The sequence below is a fragment of the Phoenix dactylifera genome, chromosome 10, assembly GCF_051530095.1.
Source record: "Phoenix dactylifera cultivar Ajwa chromosome 10, Ajwa_hap1_PhDact_Kaust_v1.1, whole genome shotgun sequence".
Lineage (NCBI taxonomy): Eukaryota > Viridiplantae > Streptophyta > Magnoliopsida > Arecales > Arecaceae > Phoenix > Phoenix dactylifera.
Window position 1 is genome coordinate 28,796,933 of NC_143199.1, and position 23,912 is coordinate 28,820,844.

A 23,912-nucleotide genomic window follows, 5' to 3' on the forward strand; every position below is an offset into this window, starting at 1 on the left:
ATAATGGATATCCAAATTGAAGATCCATACATTTGATTAAGGTCTATACCACAAACATATCTAAAAGTCAAAAATTTTATAATTTCATTGTCTTTAACATATTCATCACATGGACACAAAAATAGGTGTTTTTCATTGCAATAATATGCTATAATATATAATAAATTATTTAAATTGAGAATCCAACTATTGATCATATACATATGCTAACATGTATATATTGAAAATCAATAAATTTAATGTTTTGATCGTAGCAAAATATGATCCGATATCGTTTTAACTATTTATTTTTATATTTTTTTGATGCATAAGTTAGAGACAATGAAAATATGTAATTTTTTGTTTCTAAATATTTTTAGTGGTATAGATTATGATTGAATCTTTAATTTGGATGGCCATTATTGATTTGAATATAAAAGTTAGATGTTCAGAGGAGCATAATCTCTCTCTCTCTCTCTATCTATCTTATTTTGTCTGCAATGTAATTATCTTAGATTACCATCATGACAAGCTTTACAAAATTAGTTGTTCCATTATGCTACATTCATGCTAGTTTATCGTTACTATTTATTTATTAGCTTCATGCAGGTTAATTTGGCAGTGGTTAAAGCATAACTAAACCAAGCCAATCCGGTTCAATATGGATATCATAACGAATTCTTCGTAAACTTAACTTTATTCACCATTATTAGTTCTAATTTATCCACCACTTAGGGTGAAAAAATACACGCGCGGCGTCTCTATTTAGAATGTTCCCTACATCTAACTCCAACAGTTATTTCTGTTATGTTCACTCTCACGTACTCTGACCTTCCAAACAAGAATAAGCCATTATGGTCAACAACACACGGAGAGACGCGTGAAGCGTGATCTGAAGGGTGCACCTATCAATTCCTGGCCCAAGTTAAAGAAAGCCGAATTTGACGTCATATAGTTGTCCAAATCCAGAAACAAAAAAGTCATCCGTGCTCCTCCCTTTCCTCCCCACCTTCTAATCTTCGCGAAAAGGCCAAAAGAAAGAACAAATACGTAAAAAAACAAACTTTTTTCATTTCTTAAATTTTTCAGAACTTCTAGTGGGCTCCCTCTTCCCGAGCTTTTCTTCCCCAAATCCAACCTCCCCTCTCTTTTTCGCTCCTCGATGGCTTCTTTCCCTCTAAAAACCTAAATATCAGGTATTTCGATGCCCAAATCCAGTATTTTCTCCAAAATTTGATGCTTTCGAGCTCGCCGGAGCTGCCAAAGCCGCGATTTTTCCATCAGGAAAAGCTACTGAATTGGTGATCTCGATCGACCGATCGATCGATGTGTTGAGGGATTTCGTGGTCGTTTCATGGGCAACACATGCCGGGGATATTTGGCAAGCAAGTATTTCCACCGCTTCGACGAGCCCGTGAACCAGTCGATAACTAAACGGAACCGCGACAACCACCATCACCAACGCCGTTGCTCCTCCGACGACCCCTCCGGCTCTGCAGACGACCCCTCCTCCCGCCTGATCCTTGACGACGCCCCCAAGCAGGCCACCACCATGCGGCGGGTCGCCGACTCCCAGTCCAACTCCGTCCTCGGACACAAGACCCCCAACCTCCGGGACCTCTACACTCTTGGCCGGAAGCTGGGGCAGGGCCAGTTCGGAACCACCTATCTCTGCACCGAGATCGCCACCGGCATAGATTATGCCTGCAAGTCCATCTCCAAGAGGAAGCTGATATCGAAGGAGGATGTCGATGACGTGAGGCGGGAGATCCAGATCATGCACCACCTCTCGGGCCACAAGAATGTCGTCACGATCAAGGGGGCATATGAGGATTCTCTCTACGTCCACATCGTGATGGAATTGTGCGAGGGAGGGGAGCTTTTTGATCGAATTATACAGAGGGGGCACTACAGCGAGCGCAAGGCAGCCGAGCTGACGAGGATCATCGTTGGGGTCGTGGAGGCATGCCACTCGCTTGGTGTCATGCATCGGGATCTTAAGCCGGAGAATTTCCTGCTGGTGAATAAGGACGACGACTCATCCCTGAAGGCGATTGATTTCGGGCTCTCCGTCTTCTTCAAACCTGGTAAACTTGTAAAAGTTCTCTCTTTTATCAGTTAAATTTGATGGTTTTAGCATGTCTTAATGTTATCATGCACTATTATTGTCTTCTATATTAATTGAAGCTGGTTGCAGCCAATCTGTTCTGCATTCATACTATCATTTAAACTAGCTAATTTTGGTAGTTTTTTGTTATTAATCGAGTGCTGTCTTGAAGCTAATTATATGTATAAAGAGATTGAACATTTGGAAGAGTTGGAGGATTATTTGTCATACAGGGCGTTCATGTGCATCGATGAAGAAATTGCTGACAAGGTTGTAGCCCAGTTGTTGCGCCCTTCTGTTGGGAAGATATTCTGTTTTGAAACCCTGGGAAATGCTTTTCCTGAGTGTTTGATATAAATAATTCTTCTATTTCTGTGAAACAATTGGTGTTGCTTCAACCATTATTGTCATAAAAAAGAATATCCCAGTTTTAACTCTTAAACAGTAGCTGATGTTACTGCACTTGATCAATGCTATAGCATCATTTTTTATGAGTAACTTCTCGAAGCACATCAAGCAACTAGATTGACCGCTGTAGATATCTAAATTTCCAAGTAATTGTGTAGTGCAAATAAATGGCTGGATAATGAAGCAGATCTCTTGCTATAATGGAACTGGCAGGAATTATATGTATACTAAAACTATCTTTCCACTTAGCCTATCTTTCCCCTTTTTAAAAACGTTTACACAAAATGCAAATTGTATCAAAAGTAGAAAACTATTGCTAAAGAATTCCTAAATCCTAATGATCAATTGGTATTATGAAGTAAGCTTTTCTATGCATACATCTGAGTATCTTGCTGGTCTGTACATGCACATTCTTTCATATTGGGCAAGTCTTATCTTTTTTCTTCCTGCCTGTTAGGTCTGCAACTCCAATATAGATGAAGTGTCAGAACTTTGTCTACCATTGGTTAATTCAAAAATTTTGAATTACATTTATATGCATGCTTGTTGATTTATTTGCTTTTCTTGGAACTTCAGGCCAGATTTTCAGAGATGTGGTAGGGAGCCCGTATTATGTTGCTCCTGAGGTACTGTGCAAACACTATGGACCAGAAGCTGATGTTTGGACAGCTGGTGTAATACTTTACATATTGTTGAGTGGTGTACCACCTTTCTGGGCTGGTATGATTTCAATTTACCCTGCTGATGCACTGTAGCAATTGTAAAAATTCCTAAGGCTGATTTTTGCCTGTTCTTCCAGAGACACAGCAAGGGATCTTTGATGCCGTTTTGAAGGGACACATTGATTTTGACTTAGAACCATGGCCTATGATCTCTGACAGTTCTAAGGACCTCATCAGAAAAATGCTTTGCTCCCGCCCTTCAGAACGCTTGACAGCCCATGAAGTACTATGTATGTCAGTTTCTTCACTCAAAATTCATGCCTTCCCCTTAGTTAATATGAAATGGGATTGTTGATAGTTGCACCAGAAATCTTGAACTCGTAGAAGAATCATGTTGGAGTGTGGTCATTTGCTGGTATCTTCATCTTTACATGAATCCATGGGGGTCAAACTTGACTGTTTTGCAGTAATGATTCTTTTCTGATGATGTGCTGTTATGTATCTTGTTGTTCATATTAATATGAACTTAATATGTGCCCATATCCATAACCAGCAGCCCTTATCCCAAGTATTTGAGTTTAAATTTTTTTTATCTGTTTCCCTTTCATTCCTATAGAGTGCTATCTCCACTACGATTGAAATTCATTGATGAGATATTGAAAAGAAAGTAACTAATCTTAGGCTTATATGAATCAAAAGCTCAGTAAACGATGGTAATATTAGCTCCAAGACAGAAATTACACATTTGGACTTCTGAGAATGCAAATTACAAGGAGCAGGGTATCACATTCTGACAAGCCATCCACCTTTTCTGTCCCATATACTGTTTTCCTGTGAAGCTCGTATAAGTCGGTAGAGTCAGTGAAATTTACATAAAGGTACTACTGTTCTGTAGCCAAGCTTTATAGTTTGAGTCTGACCCCTGTTTAGCTCTCTTTGGGCTTGTTGTAAGTCAGGAATAGCCTACCTTTTTAATTTTTATAAACGACTTCCCTGTTGTAACTACAGGCAAGAGGACCAGATGCCAAATTATCCAATATCTTTAATTAGAAGTATCATCAGCTGGCCCACTTCTGAAATAAGAGTATATGGTTTCATGACAGTACAATCCTGTTTTGCTCTAATGGTCAGGTCATCCTTGGATATGTGAGAATGGAGTTGCTCCTGATCAAGCACTGGATCCAGCAGTTCTCTCTCGCCTTAAGCAATTCTCCGCAATGAATAAGTTGAAGAAGATGGCTTTAAGAGTAAGTTGATTTGCTTATCTTCAAAAAAAATAGATAAACTTTTAATGCTATTATAAAATTATCAATTCTAGTTCGTTCAGTTGAAGCTTTTCATTGTAACTTGTTAAATCTTCTCCCACTAGAAGCATCCCTTCTCCAGCATGAAATCATTGCAACTCTTTTTTGAAGTACCATTTAAATAATGTTCAAGCTGCCTTGCCTAACATGAAAGATCTTGGTCCTGGGCTCTTTAATCTTTATATATGCGAACAAACAACTGACCTTGCGATAAATGATGATTGTTTTCATATAATCATATATCGTAAATGTGACTTCTTGTCTCCTACTAACCCTGATAAAACGCTCTGTTAGAATTAGACAGAGATGCAGTTACCTAATATATCGATCTACACTCTTTGGCTGATATAGCTATAGGTGTACTCTTATTAGTCACAGTGCATATTCCTTTTTTTCTTTTCAATGTGTTTTATTGATGGACATTGATAGGATGCAATTCCATAACCATAACTGATCAGGGAACCAGTTCTATTCTTAAGAAAATCATGCTTGTATTGCTTCAGGTAGCCACACAGAAGCAAATACTATTTTAGGTTTAGGCTTCTGTCATAAATTTTCTTTCTAATATTATTTTTCATTTCTGTGAAAATGTCATGGTTTTCTGATACTGTACTACATCCTATCAGGTTATAGCTGAAAGCCTTTCAGAGGAGGAGATTGCTGGACTAAGGGAAATGTTTAAGGCAATGGACACGGACAACAGTGGTGCGATCACATTTGATGAGCTTAAAGAAGGTCTGAAAAAATACGGTTCTAATTTGAAAGAATCAGAAATTCGTGCTCTCATGGATGCGGTAAGGGCATTTAAGAAACTACAAAATTTCTTTTGTGTAAGTTAATGACAAGACTTAAACAAAGATGAAGGAAAAAAAAGAAAAAGGACGATGAGAATAACTAAAAATTTTAAAAATGTAATATCAAGTGGAGAGCATGACAGTTGCATGTTATGCTGATAAAAATTTCTGTAGTGCCTCTTGCTAGCAGACATGTATTGCTGCTAATGGAATGAAAGGTTTTAGATCTTGCCAACCACAGGGAAAAAGAGGATATGTCTTAACTTTTGTCTTCATTTTAAAGTTCGGATATCTTATTTATTAGAATAGTGAAAAAGTATCATTTTTGCAGTTCACCGTACTATACAGGTAATTGCAGTTATTTAATATATCGGCATACCCTTATATAACTGATTTAGCTCATTTTGATGGCATGGGACAGCAGGCAGCAATATTATAGGATATAGAACTGTAAGATCCAAAAATATTCATAACAACTGGGGGTAGACAAATTTGGTATAACCTGTCAAAAATAAGCAAATTAGATCATCCGAACTAGGTGGGTTTTTAATCATGGATGTCTAAACATGCATGCATTTAACTGACTTTTGTTCTATTGATTTCTGGTAAAAGACACCTGTGTTTTTATTGCTGCCTTCCCGCAAGATGCATTATTTTCTTTCTAAGAGGCTGCAAAATGCATTGCTTTTAGCTATCCAGTTGGAAATCTTTTTTTATTATTTTTCTATAAATCTTCTCCAATGATGGCATTATTTTAATTCTGGTCACAATAAATTCAACTTAATTAGCATTAACTGATGGTCATGCATTCATTTATTATTATTTTTCTATATATCATTCTCCATTAATGGCATTATTTTAACTCCAGTCACCATAAATTCAACTTAATTAGCATTAACTGATGGTCAGGCATTCAGCACTTTTTATTGTTTTGTAACTCATTCTCCATTAATGGCCTTATTTTAACTCTAGTCACGATAAATTCAACTTAATTAGCATTAACTGGTCATGCATTCATTTCTTTTTACTGTTCTGTAAATCATTCTCCATTGATGGCATTATTTCAACTCTAGTCACGATAAATTCAACTTAGTCAGCATATACTGGTGGTCATACATTCATTTCTTTTTATTATTCTGTAAACTATTCTCCATTCGTGGCATTATTTTAACTCCAGTCATGATAAATGCAACTTAATGAGTATTAACTGATGTCATTCATTCACTTCTTTTATTGTTCTGTAAATCATTCTCCATGGTGGCATTATTTTATTAGTCATGATTAATTCATCTTAATTAGCATTAACTGATGGTCATGCATTAATTTCTTTTTATTATTCTGTAAATCAGTCTCCATTCATGGCATTATTTTAACTCGATAAATTTTGATGGCATTATTTAACTGTAGTCACAATAAATTCAACTTAAGTGGTCATGCATTCAATTCTTTTTATTATTCTGTAAATCATTCTCCATTCGTGGCATTATTTTAACTCGATAAATTTTGATGGCATTAGTTTAACCTAGTCACAATAAATTCAACTTAATCGGCATTAACAGATGGTCATGCATTCATTTCTTTGTACTTTTCTGTAAATTATTCTCCATTCATGGCATTATTTTAACTCTAGTCACAATAAATTCAACTTAACTAGCATTAACTGTTGGTCATGCCTTCATTGCATTAAGTGACGGTCATACATTCATTTCTTTTTATTATTTTGTAACTCATTCTCCATTCATGGCATTATTCTAACTCCAGATAAATTTAACTTGATTAGCATTAACTGACGGTCATGCATTCGTTTCTTTTTATTATTCCGTAAATCATTTTCCATTGATGGCATTATTATAACTCTAGTCATGATAAATTCAACTTAATTAGCATTAACTGATGGTCATGCATTCATTTCTTTTCGTTGTGAAACTCACAGTATGCAAATGGCTGAAATCATATCCTTGTGCTAGGGCACAATATATTCTTCTGAACAAGATTCAAATAACTTCTTTCCTGAAGTTATTTGTGGGAGCCCGTGATGGTTCTTTTCAGATATGTAAGGAAATATTTTCTTTAATGACCCTTCGAAAATCTTTCACACCTCAATGTGGACGAATAATATTAAAGACAATCATTATCCTAAAAAAGGGAGTGAAAGATAATGATAATGAAATGTGAATTGTGCAAGCTCATGAAAAATCAACCATATGATTGTGCAACAGACTGCCACTTCTTATGATTTACGACATGATCTGCTTGGATGATGACCGACAATCATCAGTCTGGGGAAAATTTGGAGAGTCTTGTTTAGTCTTGCAGCTACCATATGTTTCTGTTGATGATGCACATCTGTTTTCCATGTTGTTGAAAGTGGTATTCATTCAATATTTTAGGTGTTCAGCAAGACACTTAAATCTTTTTACATGCAATTAGAGGTCTTTCTGCAGCAAATAAGAAAATGTGCAAAAAAGCAAAAATGAAATGCAAAATCTTCTCAGGCATCCATACCAATATTTGACTTTTAAACATGATATTTTGTTAAACAATGGAACACTCATCAGAAGGTGAGACTATATTTCTCTATACTGTAATGAAATTTTCATTTCTTTTATATTGATAATTGGGATTTAATCAACAAACATCATGCTAGTGTCTAAATAAATAAGATGTGCAAGTGTATATGTCAAATAATATGCATTGCTGCATGGAAGAATGGCATAAACCTGCCATATGACTGCTTCAATAATTTTTCTCATTAAATGCATATAGTGGTTGTGTTTTGATGAGAAACTGCCAGTTGATTCCTGGTCATAAACCCTGATTCTAGGCATATTTTTTTTGTATCTTTATCCTATATTCAAAAAAAAGATATATAGTTGTCAATTTATCTATCAGTACTGATGTACATCTTTTAGATGTATCTTTTTCAAGAATGTTGTTTACCTAGGAGTATAGCTCTGATGTGCAAATTGCACTTCTGGAAAACAAAAAAAATTGGTGATCTGACATCATCAACATCTAATGTTCTTAAATGCCTCTGTTCATGGTGACCCCTTCTTTGTTGCTCTAGACAAGTTGACCCACTTATCTATTTGATGTTAACTGAGTCCTGGAGTTTCTTGCAAGTGATTGAGAGCTTGGTGGTCAATATGATTATGGCAACTATCATATGTTTGTATTCTCTTCTTTTCCCAAATTCTGCTAATTGTGATTTTTATCTCATGTTCTTGAAAGTAAAACGGCAAGAATAGCACATCAAAGTAGAGGGGCTTAAATTGGATGCCCAGTTGGAAGAAAGGGAAGTAGTGTTCATTGTGTTTTTCACACTATGAAACAGAAGAAGCATAAGAATGTATGTTTCTAGAAGCAAATTATTTTTTTGCACTGCACCTCAGATTATTATTGCCGTTATTGTTATTTGTAATAGCCTGAATATTTCTTCTGCATTCTTGGGCGTTGACTTTGGTAAAGAAACTGGACAAGTAGATGAGACAGCCACTTGATTCTTTTTAAACTATGTGGTACTGTCGGATTGTTGCTAATGCCTTAATCTCACGAACTCAAACTTTTTGTTTTCTTAAAGATAAATGTATCTTCATTTCATTCTTCTGAAATATTCTCTAGGCATATTGAGAGATAATAATCATAAAAAAAGAATGCGATTAATCCATTTAATTCGACTGACCAATTCAAATGCATATTAGGCTGATGTGGACAACAGTGGTACCATTGACTACGGGGAATTTATTGCTGCAACGGTACATCTTAACAAACTGGAACGTGAAGAACATTTGGTGGCAGCATTTTGCTATTTTGACAAGGATGGAAGTGGTTATATAACAGTTGATGAGCTTCAGCAAGCTTGTAAAGAGCATAACATAACAGATGTTCTCATTGAAGACATTATCAGAGAAGTTGATCAGGACAATGTAAGTAACCATTGTCGGCAAGTTTATCTTACATGAAATCAAATCTTCCATATTATATTGAAAGCCTCATAATAATCATGGCCAAGAACCAATTAATTTTGCACATCAGTGATTAATGTTGGCAGAATGCATGCTTTCTGTCAACATGCATCACCCTATAGAAAAGGAAAATAGTTTTTATCTAATACATGTCCTTAGTATATAGCATACAACACAACATCAAGTTTCATAAACTTGCATTTGCACCATCAACCTTAATGCCACGTGATGCTGCAGCAGTTTTCTATATTTTTTTCACTTTGTTATTTGCGCCATATTGGCTTTCTTTTGTTCATATTCAGATTTTGGTTGACTGTTGTCATATGTGTAACACGTAAGCACCCTCAATTTTTTTGGAGAATGCTGTCAATATGAAGAAATATGTTAACTACGATTTATATAGCTGCTTCAGGAAGTTAACCGGCTTACCATTCTAAAATAGCTCAATCGGATAGCACTAGCTGGAATATATTTTTCACATTATTTAGTTCATCTGTATAAGCTAACTGAGGAGTTACCACTGATTATTTCAGGTTGATGTTTCTATTAGATTTATGGATTGTCTAAGATATGGAATATATATATATATATATATGCTTATTATGTTTATAATCTTAGGAGTTCACAGTACGTGCTCTTTGTTGCTTCATATGTTGAATTTCAGATTAAATTTTCAGCTGATTTGAACACATGTAGACTATAGATCGATTGAAAACTTGACATCATACCAGCAAAATTGTTTATTTCTCATTTATCAGATGCATGGATAAAAGATCTGAAAAATACGTGATTTTTTGTTTCTAAGCATTTGATGCACCATAGATTATAATTAATGGGACCGATTTTCATTTTGAGAGGTCCATCGTTGATTTTCATTGGATCATTAGAGACCAAATGGACCCGAGCTCTCTCTCTCTCTCTCTCTCTCTCTCTCTCTCTATATATATATATATATATATATATATATATATATATAATATAATATAACAAAACATAAGAATGATCTGAAAAAAAAGAACTGTATGCTTGGTTAACATTAAACTCTTTTCTTTTTCGTGTATCAGGATGGTTGTATCGACTATGATGAGTTTGTTGCTATGATGCAAAAGGGTAATATGGGAATTGGCCCAATTGGAAGAAGAACCATGCGGAATACTTTTAATTTTACCATGAGAGATGCACCTGGAGCTCCTGATATTTAACCATGTACCGATTCCGTCACAAACTCTTCACTTATTTCCTTTTTCTACCATTTTTTGTACTAGTCTTGTGAATTGAATGTAGAGAAATGACAGCAAATCTTTTAAAGATATTTATGATGATTTATCGAAGTTTGGAAAATGAGAAAGCTCTCATGTACAAAATGTATGGAGTTAACATGTTAAAGATGTCGTTGATTGTTCGGACACTCGTCTGTTAAATGACATCTATGATGAAATGATAACGGTGAATCTCTGTTTTGTAATTTTGAATGTATTGTGGAGCTATGGTTAATATATACCACTCCTGGGGCTGTGGGAGCTACTGGAGTGACCACTGTTTTAATGGGATGCAGTTTATACTCCAAAACTCGCAATGCACAATCTCAGAAAACCCTTCATTCTTGGGAATCAGAAGCTGGCTAGTGGTTTCGAGGTGTTTCAGAGACTGGCTGCGCTGGGCTCAGAAGAACTGGGTTCCCAGCTACACTTGCTCGCATCTATATATGGATGAACTGATGGGCAAGACCGCCGCGCAAATAGCATCAGCCATCAGAAGTGGGAAGAACAAGGAAGGAGCAAGCCACGCTGCAGCCAGATGAGTTGCAGTCCCGACAACGATGGCCACAGCGATGAGAGAGAGGGCAGGATTTCGACAGGGATTTGGAACGCGAGAGAGGAGCCAGTTCTCGCGGCAGAAGCTTGAGATCCAGGCAGGAATGGCCGATGAAGTACCTCCTCTGATGTCTCACCTCAGATCGGCAAAGTAGACAGCAAGAACCCCCTTGGACTCTGCCATGCCACAAGAAGACCAGGCAGAAGCTTGCAGTGACGCAACTACGGTTACGCTGCTCGCGGTCATTCAGCTGTGGGATCCATTGCTGCGACGATACGAGATGGTCGGAGCCCCTGCAGTTGCTATAATTCAAGCAGCGAGAGTGAATGATGGTTCGAGGCGGCCAACTGGAGACTGAAGCCAGGAGGGTGGCGGAGCATTTGAGGCGCGCCGGGGAGAAGCAGAGGCTGACTGCAATGCCAGGGGCTTGTCAAATCATTCATGGTGGCCAACTTGCATGCTGAGAAAACGAGTGCAAAGATGCGAAGAGAAGCTGGAAACGTAAGATAGTATGCGGAGGCAAGAAGACTAGGGCACTTAAATCAAAACAAGGTTAAAAAATAAATGGCATTACGTATGCAAGTTGTTTGACTGTAATATACGAGCCTTTCCATTGTACCCCATGTATAAAAATACTAACAAACTTATGCAATAAATTATGCTGGTTTTTTTTCCAATATATGAAGTAAACATGTACTCAAGTTAAAAATAAGCATTGACTATAATGAAAACTTTGTAAGGTCATAGACTTGGTGAGTCAGCGCTTTATCTTTCTAGTTCCAATTTTTATAATTTCAAATAAACTTCAAACAGTTGCATTCCATATATGGGGTACATTATATTTCCAATAACTAGCTCTGCAAAAGAAAAAAAGTTCAGAGAGTACTCATCTTATTTTTCTAACATGCAACACTTTATAGCATGAGTCCAAAATACAAAAAAGATTAAAAACAGATATAAAGGATTCTTTGATTTGAATCCTCTTATTCAAAGACCAGGCAAACCCACCATAAATGCTATTTAATCTTTTTTTATCATCAAAAGGACCACATGGCCGAAGAACCAGTAGAGACAGAATGTTACTTAATCTTTGTATCCAACTTATTGCTGAAAAGTAGGAGCAAGTAATTAACCTTCACTTTCTCTTGCATTGGTCCTGTTGTTTGTTCAAGTAGTCATCACGTCCAATAGCTTGCTGAAAATTGTTGGACAACTGAGTAGGAGCAAGCATTGAAGCACCACCTTCCCCTACCATTGTATTTGAAACTGGAAGTTGCGAGTGCTCTGTAGTGTAATTTGGTGGCGACTGACGTAAGGATAGTGAGCCAGATTGAAAGACGTTAATAAACAGGTCCAATTTTAGGACTCGACCCGGCTCCGTGGGTCCAAAAATTCGAATCAGGTTGGATCGGGTTACGGGTCAATCCGACCCCCTTGCAGCCTTAGACATTATTGGCATTAGATATGCTAAACCCTGCCATCGTATCTGAAACTGAAAATTGTGAGTGCTCCATAGTGTAACTTGCTCCTGGTTGAGATAAAGATGGTGTGTCAAATTCAGAGACATTATTGTTATTGAACGTGTCAACACCTGCCCTCAAGTGCTTCGTAGTATAATTTACTAGTGGTTGAGGTAAGGAAAGTATATCAAATCGAGAAATATCACTAGTATTGGATGTGCCAACCCCTGCCATCATATTTGAAACCGAAATTTGTGAGTGCTCCATGGAATAATTTCCTGGTGGTGGAAGTGACGACGGTGACTTAACTTGAGAGGCATTATTGGCACTGGATGAGCCAAGAGGTTTCTCCCACTCTATCAAGTCATATATGCTTAGCTTATGTTTGTTTCTAGGCAAAGTGCCGCCGATATTTCTGATATCACAAATGTTAGGTCTATGCTTCTTCTTGAATTGTAACTGACGTTGGAAGAACTTTTGTGCATGACTCGTAACTTGGGTTGGAGTTCTTGTGGTAACAAAATTCTTGGCTATGTTCCTCCAATCACCCCTTCCATGAACACTTGTACCAATCAAAAACAACCTGTACATTAAGAAAGGATAGAGCAAATGATAATATTTATACATAATATTTAAGCACAATATAGTGGAGCCATTAGTGGTTGTAATTTCATTTTTAAGTGAGATCACGATCATAAAAATGTATTAGAAATTAATAAAATATTAGTATAATCTAATAATCCGTGCGAGATATAGGCATAGTACAGTGCTAGCAAAAAATAGTTTTAAAGATGTCAGCATACATTAAATAAATATGGTTACTAATAATATCATTAATTTTTGTATTAAACATATATGTACTAATGAAAAGTTTTTTATTTAATATGATGTAATATGATTGTAAACTTTTAGCAATAATATTAAATTATCATAAATTGTATTAAATAAAAATCTTACTTATTATCCAAAATAAATAATTCTATCAATATGGATGCCCACATGACGAATGGAGAGCTCAACATAAGCAGAACTTCTATTTTAGTATTCATGGAATATTGCCTTAACATGCACAATTTATTTGTTGCATCTATTTTTTTAGGCATGGTTGAGCTAGGTAGTACAAAATTAGATAGATTTTTTTTAGAAAAAAAATCTATGTAGCATTTTGGATTTAAAAATCAATTTCAATGATATGCTGCCACATCAGCATGCCAAAAAGAGCATGTTTAGTTGTACATGGGATATAGGTGGAGGAAGACTTGATATAGTTTGACATGGTTCTATTTTTCAGTGTATGAGGTGCAACTATAAACTGCTTAAATTCAGGCATGATGATCCCAGTATAGTCTATATCCAACCAGATAAATCAGAAAATTATATATGCTAATGGAAGCTCCATGCTTGCCCTAAGATCTTCTACATCTAGTAACTCCATTGAAATTGAGTTTCAAACAGCCCGGTTCTGTGCACCCATAGAACAGGTTGGTGGAGGTAATACTTGGAGAGGAATTTTTTTTTTTTTTTTTTTTTTTTTTTTGATCAAACACGCTTGTTGGTCGTTGATAATTTTGTTCTCACCATATCAACAAGAAGAAGAAGAAAAGCCAAGTCATTCAAAGCTACATGATCCCAGATGCTGCTAAGTAGAGGCCTATCGCTCTCCACAGATCACAACAGGTCATGAACACCATATTATTAAGAAAACAAAATATTAAAAGAGAGAGAGAGAGAGAGAGAGAGAGAGAGAGAGAGATGGTTATTGTTTGTTCGTGTTCGTGACATGATATGGGCCATGGCCCAATCGAACGTCAATGTTCGCAGTGACTCACACCGAACACTGGGCCCATCAGCATCCATGATAGGCGCTTTTTTTTTTGTTTTTCTGGCTTTAATGAGGTTAATTATTGTACGAACACATTTAATAACATCAGAAATACTAGCTTACAGAGTGCCCAGAAGAAAGCCGCTTCCGGTTTGTTATTTTCACCCAACAAATTTAGTATCTAAATACACCCCACTTCCAGGATCCTCAGAGCGCTCTCTCTCTCCCCCTTCCAAGTACAAAAGGCGGCAGTCTTGTGAAAGAGATCGGCGACCCACGTTAGCTTTCCGATCTCCACCGCCACCCCCCTCCGCCGCCGCATCCACCCCCCATCTTCCGATCTCTCTCTGCGATTTCGAAGTCGCCGGCAATCGCTTTTTTTTTCTCGGTCGGAAAGTTGTAAGGAGTTGGATCTCGCGCGGATTTCGCATCATCAAGAAAGGAAGTTGATAATACTGATATCAAGTACGGTCAGTAGGAATTAACCGTAGTTTTTCTTTTCTTTTTGACCTTGTCTTGTAGCTTTCTCGTTCTTTTTATCATGTTAATGATACTAGAAACCCAAATCTAATTGGAATAAATTTCGGTATTTTAGACCTAGTCACTTTTATTTTAGACTCGCATCACTTTTTTTTCTTCTTTTAAAATTGAAATTAAATATCTAATATTATTATCTAAAAAATTGAAATAATTTTTTTTTCCTCCTGCCACTACTACAACACTATTTTTATGATCCCATAGCTACTGCCACCATCCCCATAATTTATTTTTAAAAACAATTGATTATATTAAATATATTTATATTTTAAAAAAGATAAGAAATAAAAGTGACGGCAGACAGGCTCTTATATATATATATATTTTTTTTTTTGAGGGGGTTCTTGTGAGGTTTTGGACGAAATAATTTGAATGATTTTTGTAATAATTTATAGTTCCAGAAAAATGCTTCCGGAAACACTGATGTCATTGGCCTGGAGATGATCTGATTCAAGAAATTTGTCGACTTTAGCGGCTTAGCCTTTCTTAAGTTTTTTTTGGTAATACTCGGACGTCGGTGGTGCGAATTTTTAGTTCTTTTTTGCTAAAGATTTTTTAGTTCTTTTAATATTGAGATTTTTTCGAGTTTCTGAGAAAGAACTAAAAGAAATTTGTTTCCAGTGATGCTTTTGAATGATATTTGGCTTCTATTAAAAGAATGATATTTGGCGGTTGTTTTCTTTTTCTAGGCGAGAATAAGCGAACGCAGGGAGCAAGAAGTGGAAGGAAGAGAGAGAGAGAGAGGACAAGTGGCGGATACTGAGGCAGTGCAGGAAAAAGCTCTGCCCGTGGTTTCGGTCCATTTGTTTTGTTACCATTCGGCTACCAAGCGGTTAGTTTTCTTTCCTCTATTAGTTTTGTGCGGGTGCGGACACCCTGTGGAGAAGCTATCCTGTCCCTGATTCTTGCTTACCTTGATCCTAGGGTTTGTTGAGGATCTGCTGTTGATCTCGGTGGATTCTTCAGCCTTCGGTTTGATCAATTTGTTTGGCATGTTTGAGTGTTTCTTCGAATTCATTGATCAAAGATCTTGGGTATCCCCCCCTGTTGAATCCGCTGGTTGTTTTATGTTCATGTTTCGATCTATTGTTATTCAACATGATCCTAGAACCAAGAAGACCTATTTTACTGAGTTTAGATTCTCTCTCTCTCTTTTTTTTTCATCATTTGGCTCAGATTTCATAACAATCTTGTGATTAGTTCTTTCCCCCCCCTCCCTTGTATAGCTACATGAATGAATGTATGGTTGCTTCTTTGAAAGGCTATCTGAGTTGGATTTTGATTGCAGGTCTGTCTGCTAGTGAATAAGTGCTAGATTCTTTGTGGAGAAGATGAGGGGAGCTGTATTGGTTGCAATAGCTGCTTCGATCGGTAATCTATTGCAGGGATGGGATAATGCTACTATCGCTGGTAACTCGATTTTTGAATCGCCTATGTATTCTGTTTTCTTAGATATACTACTCGATCTCAAAAAAGTTCAGAGATTTGAAGCTGTTGAGTACGTCAAAAATAACAAAAGCTGTTTTAACCAAGACGGCCTATGTAAATATGACTAATTATTTTCCTTGGGAATGTTATGTATAGCTTCTTAAAGATAGTGAATGGGAAAAGTCCAGCACTTGACATTTTTTCTGATCTTTTTTTTTTTCAGTGGCTGTTCTTTATATTAAAAGGGAATTTAACTTGGAGAGTGAACCAACTATGGAGGGGTTAATTGTAGCCATGTCACTCATTGGGGCCATGATCATTACAATGTTCTCCGGGGCAATATCAGATTGGGGTGGTAGGCGTCCCATGTTAATTGTCTCATCCATCTTCTACCTCTTTAGTGGTTTGGTCATGTTATGGTCTCCCAATGTATGTATCCTACTCTTGGCAAGGCTTATAGATGGATTTGGGGTTGGCTTGGCAGTCACCCTTGTTCCTGTGTATATATCAGAGACGGCCCCACCAGAGATAAGGGGATTGTTGAATACCCTTCCACAGTTCACTGGTTCTGCAGGAATGTTTTTGTCGTACTGTATGGCTTTTGGAATGTCGTTAATGGTTCAACATGACTGGAGAGTGATGCTTGGAGTTCTCTCTATTCCTTCTCTTTTTTATTTTGCCTTGACAATATTCTTTTTGCCGGAGTCACCGAGGTGGCTTGTGAGCAAAGGGCGAATGATGGAGGCCAAACAAGTTCTGCAGAGGTTGCGTGGAAGAGAAGATGTGTCAGGTTTGTCATGCCACAGCATGCTTTTAAGGGTCTTTTGTTGAGAACTATTGTTCAGGGATGAACTTTAGATATCTTCATGTTGTCTATTTTTCTTTTACTGAGTCAAATATTATGTTTAATTCCATATTGAATGCTATATACATTGATCTGTTTATCATCAATGCTATCAACATTTTTATGCTGACATTCATTGATGGAAAGTGGACATAAATTTGCTAGTCTCAACATTGATGAAATATAGTACATGGGGATAAATTACCGATTTTGATTATAAATCGGAATATTTATATTTGTTGGACATAAATTTGCTAGTCTCAACATTGGTGAAATATGGTACTTGGGGATAAATTACCGGTTTTGATTATAAATCAGAATATTTATATTTGTTGCCAACCACATCATTATCATGGGGAATCTCCTGGATATGCATGTATGTGTGTATGTATGTATGCTTTTGGTAAATTAAAAATTTTATAGGAAATGAAAGAATGTCTTTACATAATTGGGATGCTAAATATCATAACTGCTTAAAATATAACAATTACTTAGAGAAAAAGGATGTCTTCAAATTGGAATACATCTTGGCAGTTAGCTTTCCAATTGAATGTTGAATACTTGATGCTGTGTCGTAAAATACAAAACATGCCCGTGTTTCTTCACAAAACCTATTCAAAACATCATCCCCTTGTACAGTTTCCAATTTTACTATCTAATACGTGGCTAGTTTTTGATGTATAAATGCCTTAATTGGATAGCATTAAAATGGTTCTTTGCCGATTTGACAAGGCAATTTGGTTAGTGGCTAAACAATGGCAAGGTAGATAATCAGGCAACAGTGATCTGGTATCCCTTTGAATGATCATAAGAGGTGACTTGTGCTTCAAGTCTATCAGGAGAATGTAAGGTACTTAGCTGTTTTGTTTCTTAGGACAATTATCTTGTGAATGGAACCATGTATGCGTGTTTTGGTAGGCTCAGTGGTCTGGTTACTTGGTTGCACTTGATTGTTTCGGAGGGTTTAAGGATAACATGGTCAGTAATTGGGAAGCTAGGTATGATTCTCTGGGTACAAGTGTTACATGTTGTCTGTCAATGTGTCTTGGACTTGTCATGACTGACCTTAATGTGGTACAAATGGATCTTGACATTAATGATGGTATGATCAACCTAATATCCAATTACTTTATGACGTTTTGCACTGTTCAAATATGCTTAAATGCATTCTTTAACATTGCTTTGAGCACTTCTTTGATCTAACATGATTGCTTTGTCGGTTTTTCTTGACTTACAGGAGAAATGGCTCTTCTAGTTGAAGGTTTGGGAGTTAGTGGGGAGACATCTATTGAAGAGTATATAATTGGCCCTGCTAACAAGCTTCCTGATGACCAAGGACCAACTACTGAGAAAGATAAGATCATGTTATATGGCCCTGAAGGGGGTCTCACCTGGGCTGCGCGGCCTGTAACTGGAGGGAATCTTCTTGGAAGTGCTGTTGGCCCTGTCTCCCGCAATGGAAGTATGATCAACCAGGGCATTCCTCTTATGGACCCTGTGGTCACTCTTTTTGGAAGTGTCCATGAGAAATTACCTGAAATGGGTAGCATGAATAGTATGTTGTTTCCAAATTTTGGCAGCATGTTTAATATGTTTGAGCATCAACCCAGAACTGAGCAGTGGGATGAAGAGAGTGCTCAAAGGGTGAGTGAGGGTTATGCATCCGATGCTGCAGGAGGTGATTCTGATGACAACTTACAGACTCCACTACTCTCTCGCCAAACAACAAGTATGGAAGGGAAGGACATGAACCTGCCACATACTTTTAGTGGGAGTGCTTCACATATGAGACGCAGTAGTATTCTCCTGCAGGGAAATGCTGGGGAGGCTGTTGGTAGAATGGGTATTGGCGGAGGATGGCAACTGGCCTGGCAATGGACAGAGAGAGAAGGTGTAGATGGGACAAAGGAAGGAGGATTCAAGCGAATCTATCTGCGCCAAGAAGGTAGCCCTGGGTCGTGGCGAGGTTCCCTTGTTTCACTTCCCGGAGTTGAAGTCCCAGAAGAAGGCGAGTACATTCAAGCTGCTGCATTAGTGAGCCAGCCAGCTCTTTATACCAAGGAACTCATGGGCCTGCATCCGGTAGGCCCAGCAATGATTCACCCATCAGAAACAGCTACTAAAGGGCCAAGGTGGGGAGATCTTTTTGAAGCAGGAGTGAAACATGCACTCATTGTTGGGATTGGAATGCAAATTCTTCAGCAGGTAAGAGAGATTATTTGCGAGTACACAAGCAATAAGATTGAGATGCAATTTGGTTGATCTTGATCTCATTTCTGTTCTTTCCATTTTTTTGTGGGAAGTAGTTTTCAAAAGCTAACTAGGTAATTTTTTTTTCTCCTTGATGTCTCTTGAGCACTGAGTTGACAGAGTTTGTATAATTTTCCCTTCCCCTGAAACTCGCCTAGATTTCTGTGAGTTCATGTTGCATTTTTGCTCTTATTTTCTCATGGGTTGTATCCACGTTTATTTAAATCATCCTACACAATTTTTTGTTCTTTGAGCTGTTTGCTGCATGGCTTTTGCACTCTCATGATATGGCTTGAAGCATGAATTGGTTACCTTAGATTTCTTAGTTTCATGCAGTTGAATCAGAAAGCACCAGTTCCTACTTGTTGCATCTTCCAGATATGTATCTCTCAAGGATCTTGTTTTTGGGAGTGTTTGTAGGTCTCAGGATGTGGCAATAGAACCACTCATCCTCTGACTTGTTCGGAACTCAAGTTGGTTGCAGATACAAGTGCAATAACTAGGAAATTTCTCTTGACAAGGAGGGGACTGTAGGATGAGCATTAGTTGGTTTAGTGGAAGAAAACATGCAAACTCGAGGAGGGATATTGGGCTTGTGAACACGTGAAACATAATAAGTCATCGCTGGGCTCTAAAGCTATTTCACAGCAGGTAGTTGTATTTGCTTGTTTGCCTCGGTTGCTGATATGAATATAGAGAAATGAATATTGATGACCCATATTTTGGAAATATGTCACAGGTTTGCAAAATTATAAGTATCATACTGTACCAAAAGTGGGAAATTTTATAATTATCCAAAACTGGGAATAGGAAGATTAATTATCTTTGATCTTCTTTTGGATGACAAGTCATCAGTTTACTTCTCTAGTTTTGCTAAATAGTTTTTGAGAAAGTTCTTGCTGGCTTTTTTTTTGATTCATTAAGGACAGGTTGAATTCATGGATAATTATCATTACGATTGTCCTATGCACAACAAATTTGTTGCTTCTATATACGGGCATTATTTATAGAAATTAATAGTGAATGAGATATGTGATATGTGATTTCTTCAAAGAAATGTTAGGCGTCAATGGTATGCCATGCACAGGAATTATGATGAGATGCAGGCTCCTATGAGTTGTTAGTGGAAAGATTAACCTGAGGAAGTCATGCAAGATATGCATTTAAAAAGTAAGGATAATTTGCAAGAACCAGAAGTTTTGTTTAGTTGCACCTATTTAAACTCCATAATCATATAATATTTTGGTATCTAATTTAATTAGAGAGACTAAATTATTTAATAAAAATTGATTGTAGAATGTAAACAGTGTTTTTCTCTTTTGTCCATTATTAGATAAACCATCTGCTTCTTGGTACAGCATCCTGACAGAAGATCACATAAAGTTACTATGTAAGTGCTCTTGCTGTCATAAGGTATAGTGAAGGAAACCCTTATTATTAGTGGTTTGTTTGATTTTCAATTGTAATTGTGCTCATTTGATAGGATAAAAATCAGTGCTTTGCTGTCCATTCAAAGTATAGGACCTTAGCTTTTTTTTTTTTTGCAAGACAATGTTGTATAGACCAGAGGACTTTGGTGACTTACCAGGTTCATTGAGGCGATCAGAATCTTTTCTTGGAATGAATGCATTCAGACATCTAAATCTTTGGCAGTGAATTGGTTTACATGCTGCCCAAAAGAAAATCAGGATTGGTTTTCCTCCCTTTGTCATTTTTCCATGCATCAGCTGTTGTTTATTGAGAAATTGAAAACAATGGGAAAGAAAGGAAGGTCTGTTTGGGTTTTTTTAATAAATGCTTAACCTACACTAAGTAGGTGGGATAAGTCATGTAATACAGTTAGGCTCTAAACTTCATGTGATATAGATGAACTAAAATTTATTTTCCTATTCCATATGACTAATCTGCAAGTTTTATGCTTGTATAAACTTTTATGTCAATATGATTGGTCATAATTTCATTGCTAAGCTGCAATATGGATCACTTTGTAGGTATTCTGTATGCAAAACACCACCGTGAATTTATTAATGCTCCAATGTACATGGAGCATCATGGAATTTGTTTTTGAATGCATCTATTAACCTGTCACATTTTGACTTCAATTATTGAGATATCTTGCATCGTTTTCTTCTGTATACATCACTTCCAAGTGCTGGTTGTTTTTGCAGTTTTCTGGCATTAATGGGGTTATGTATTACACCCCTCAAATTCTTGAGCAAGCAGGTGTTGAAGTTCTCCTTGCAAACTTTGGCATTGGTTCTGATTCAGCATCGATCCTTATCAGTGCTCTCACTACATTGTTAATGCTCCCGTGCATAGCTGTTGCCATGAGGCTTATGGATGTCTCTGGCAGAAGGTTAGTTCTTTCTTCCCTGCCACTTATTGCAAATTCAAGTGTTGCATGATGTTGTAATTCTGCAGTACCCTTTTACTTGCTGCTTAACTATGAAGGTGGATGTTGGCTTGCAATAGATGAACCATCTATATTAAACTTTGTCCTCAAGCATAATTCTTGGTATCTTATTTTCTTTTTCTTCAGGAGTCTTCTGCTGGCTACAATACCTGTATTGATAGTATCCCTCATTGTATTGGTTGTGGTGAACTTGGTGCATATGGGAACCATGGTCCATGCTGTTCTTTCCACCTTCAGTGTTATCATCTACTTCTGCTGTTTTGTCATGGGCTTTGGCCCCATCCCCAACATCCTCTGTGCAGAGCTTTTCCCAACTCGGGTCCGTGGTGTGTGCATAGCCATCTGCTCACTCGCATTCTGGTTTGGAGATATCATTGTCACCTATACCCTCCCTGTGATGCTAAATACTACTGGACTTGCTGGTGCGTTTGGGATCTATGCTGTTGTTTGTGTCATAGCGTTGGTGTTTGTTTTCCTCAAGGTTCCTGAAACGAAAGGTATGCCCCTCGAGGTCATTATTGAGTTCTTTAGTGTCGGGACTAAGCTGGCAGCAAGGAATTAACTCATTTAAACGATTTCAATGCCAATGGGAAAGCCATCATCCTCAGAAAAGGAACGAAGTCTAAAGGAGTTCAGAAACAGATGAAAGATGCCACTTTGTTTGGCATTTTTTTTCTTTATTGAGAGCAGGAACTTGGGATACTTTTTCCCCTATCTTTGCAGAGGCATTACAATCTTTTTCTTTTTGTGATGTTTGTTATTTTTAAGCTCCGATGCTCTTTTCTTTTCCCCCTTTCCATGGGAGGAGTTAACTCTGCTAGAATTAGATCTGTTTTGGTGCTGGTTTGGTGTCTCAGCGAGGCAAGTCTTGCTCATCAGTTGTAACTTCAGCAAAAGATTGCATGAGAAACATTTGTATGATAAGCATGATGTTGATGGGTTTTTTTTTATAAAGAAAATGGTATGGAGCTTTTCCACTGGAGCCTTATCCATTGATCTATAAGTATCCAGCTTGAAAAAATCCAAATCCTGTTGAGAAAGATCGTCATGGTGGATTTAGAGAATCATGTCAGTGATCATTGCTTGTGGCTGTATGTAAAACGTTTCAAATTTCTGTGATGTTAATTCCAAAGCACTTCTATTTTATAAAGTGTACTTAGTTTGTCTCTCCCTAAAATCCGTTTGGACAGGTACGGCGAGTCAGAGTACGCATCTACACAAAGGATGTACGTGTTGCCTCTGATAATATTTCTTTTGTCAGTCATTATTGAAATTTCTATTCCTTTCCCCTTGTGAAACGCTTTATTAGTGATTAGTTTTATCTTTATATATTAAACTATCAAGTAATATTATCCGCTAAAACTAGTAGCGTTCTCTCTCTCTCTCTCTCTCTCTCTCTCTCTCTCTCTCTCTGTTGGGGGGGTGGAGGGAGATCAAAAGGAAATAGAAGAGCTGCATCTTATCCATTAAATTTTCTCCAGTGCGTATACCAAATACAAGTGCATATTTAAATCTTAATTGCTCAAAAAAGCATCTTATTCACCAAATGAACTAAAATCTTAGTTGTTTATTAACATGCATTTACATGCGACTGATCTACTATTGTAAGCTTAAAAAATCTCTGCTGCCTTTTCTTTTTTTCCTTGAAAAATACAATGCCCTTGATTGGTTTATTTTTTACATGAATGAGAAAGAACAAGAGCAAATCAAAATAAAATTTGAACAGATATTGATAGGAATTCAAACCATCCTACCTTATGAGTTGTATCCGATCATCAATTATTGAATGCAATAGAAGAGCTTCTTAACATGTATCCACAATTTTTGTGATTCATTGCTACAGGCATCGTTTGCCTGGCTCGTGCTTGAAGGTTGGATGCAAATTTATAATATGCTTTTACCAAACTTCACTCATCTCCCATATGCGGAAGTTAATTAAGGAAGAGGTGCTCAATTTTGTGCTTAAAGGGGAGAAATTATTAAGCCAGGTAATAGGCTGCTTGGCCTTGAATTGTTATATGAAAAGAATATACTCTAGTTCGAGCCAAAATCGACAACATGTTTCAAGCTCGACTTATTTGTAATATGAATTGAGCTTGCTTGAGAAACTTGTCGAGCCAACTT

At 37.1% G+C, this 23,912-nt stretch overlaps 2 protein-coding genes across 7 annotated transcripts; both read left to right on the forward strand.

The window, feature by feature from the left end:
• The first annotated feature begins 936 nt into the window (after positions 1 to 936).
• On the forward strand, positions 937 to 10,682 carry LOC103723419 (calcium-dependent protein kinase 26-like). The gene is made up of 7 exons (XM_008814331.6): positions 937 to 2,066; positions 3,071 to 3,214; positions 3,294 to 3,446; positions 4,288 to 4,403; positions 5,087 to 5,254; positions 8,956 to 9,180; positions 10,284 to 10,682. The coding sequence occupies exons 1-7, from the start codon at positions 1,334 to 1,336 to the stop codon at positions 10,419 to 10,421; spliced, it is 1,677 nt and encodes a 558-aa protein (XP_008812553.3). The 5' UTR covers positions 937 to 1,333; the 3' UTR covers positions 10,422 to 10,682.
• A 3,728-nt stretch (positions 10,683 to 14,410) lies between these two features.
• LOC103723428 (monosaccharide-sensing protein 2-like) lies at positions 14,411 to 22,828 on the forward strand. 6 transcript variants are annotated; one of them, XM_017846808.5, is made up of 8 exons: positions 14,471 to 14,781; positions 15,543 to 15,685; positions 15,778 to 15,887; positions 16,142 to 16,263; positions 16,505 to 17,071; positions 18,363 to 19,330; positions 21,544 to 21,731; positions 21,915 to 22,828. In XM_017846808.5, exons 4-8 carry the CDS (start codon positions 16,185 to 16,187, stop codon positions 22,348 to 22,350), a joined length of 2,238 nt encoding a protein of 745 aa, XP_017702297.3. In that variant the 5' UTR covers positions 14,471 to 14,781; positions 15,543 to 15,685; positions 15,778 to 15,887; positions 16,142 to 16,184; the 3' UTR covers positions 22,351 to 22,828. The 6 variants fall into 6 exon arrangements, with proteins under 6 accessions (XP_008812559.3, XP_008812567.3, XP_017702297.3 ...); XM_088705843.2 differs by having other exon boundaries at positions 14,480 to 14,786; positions 15,778 to 15,985; XM_026800333.4 differs by having other exon boundaries at positions 14,480 to 14,781; positions 15,778 to 15,985.
• The last annotated feature ends 1,084 nt before the right edge of the window (positions 22,829 to 23,912 follow it).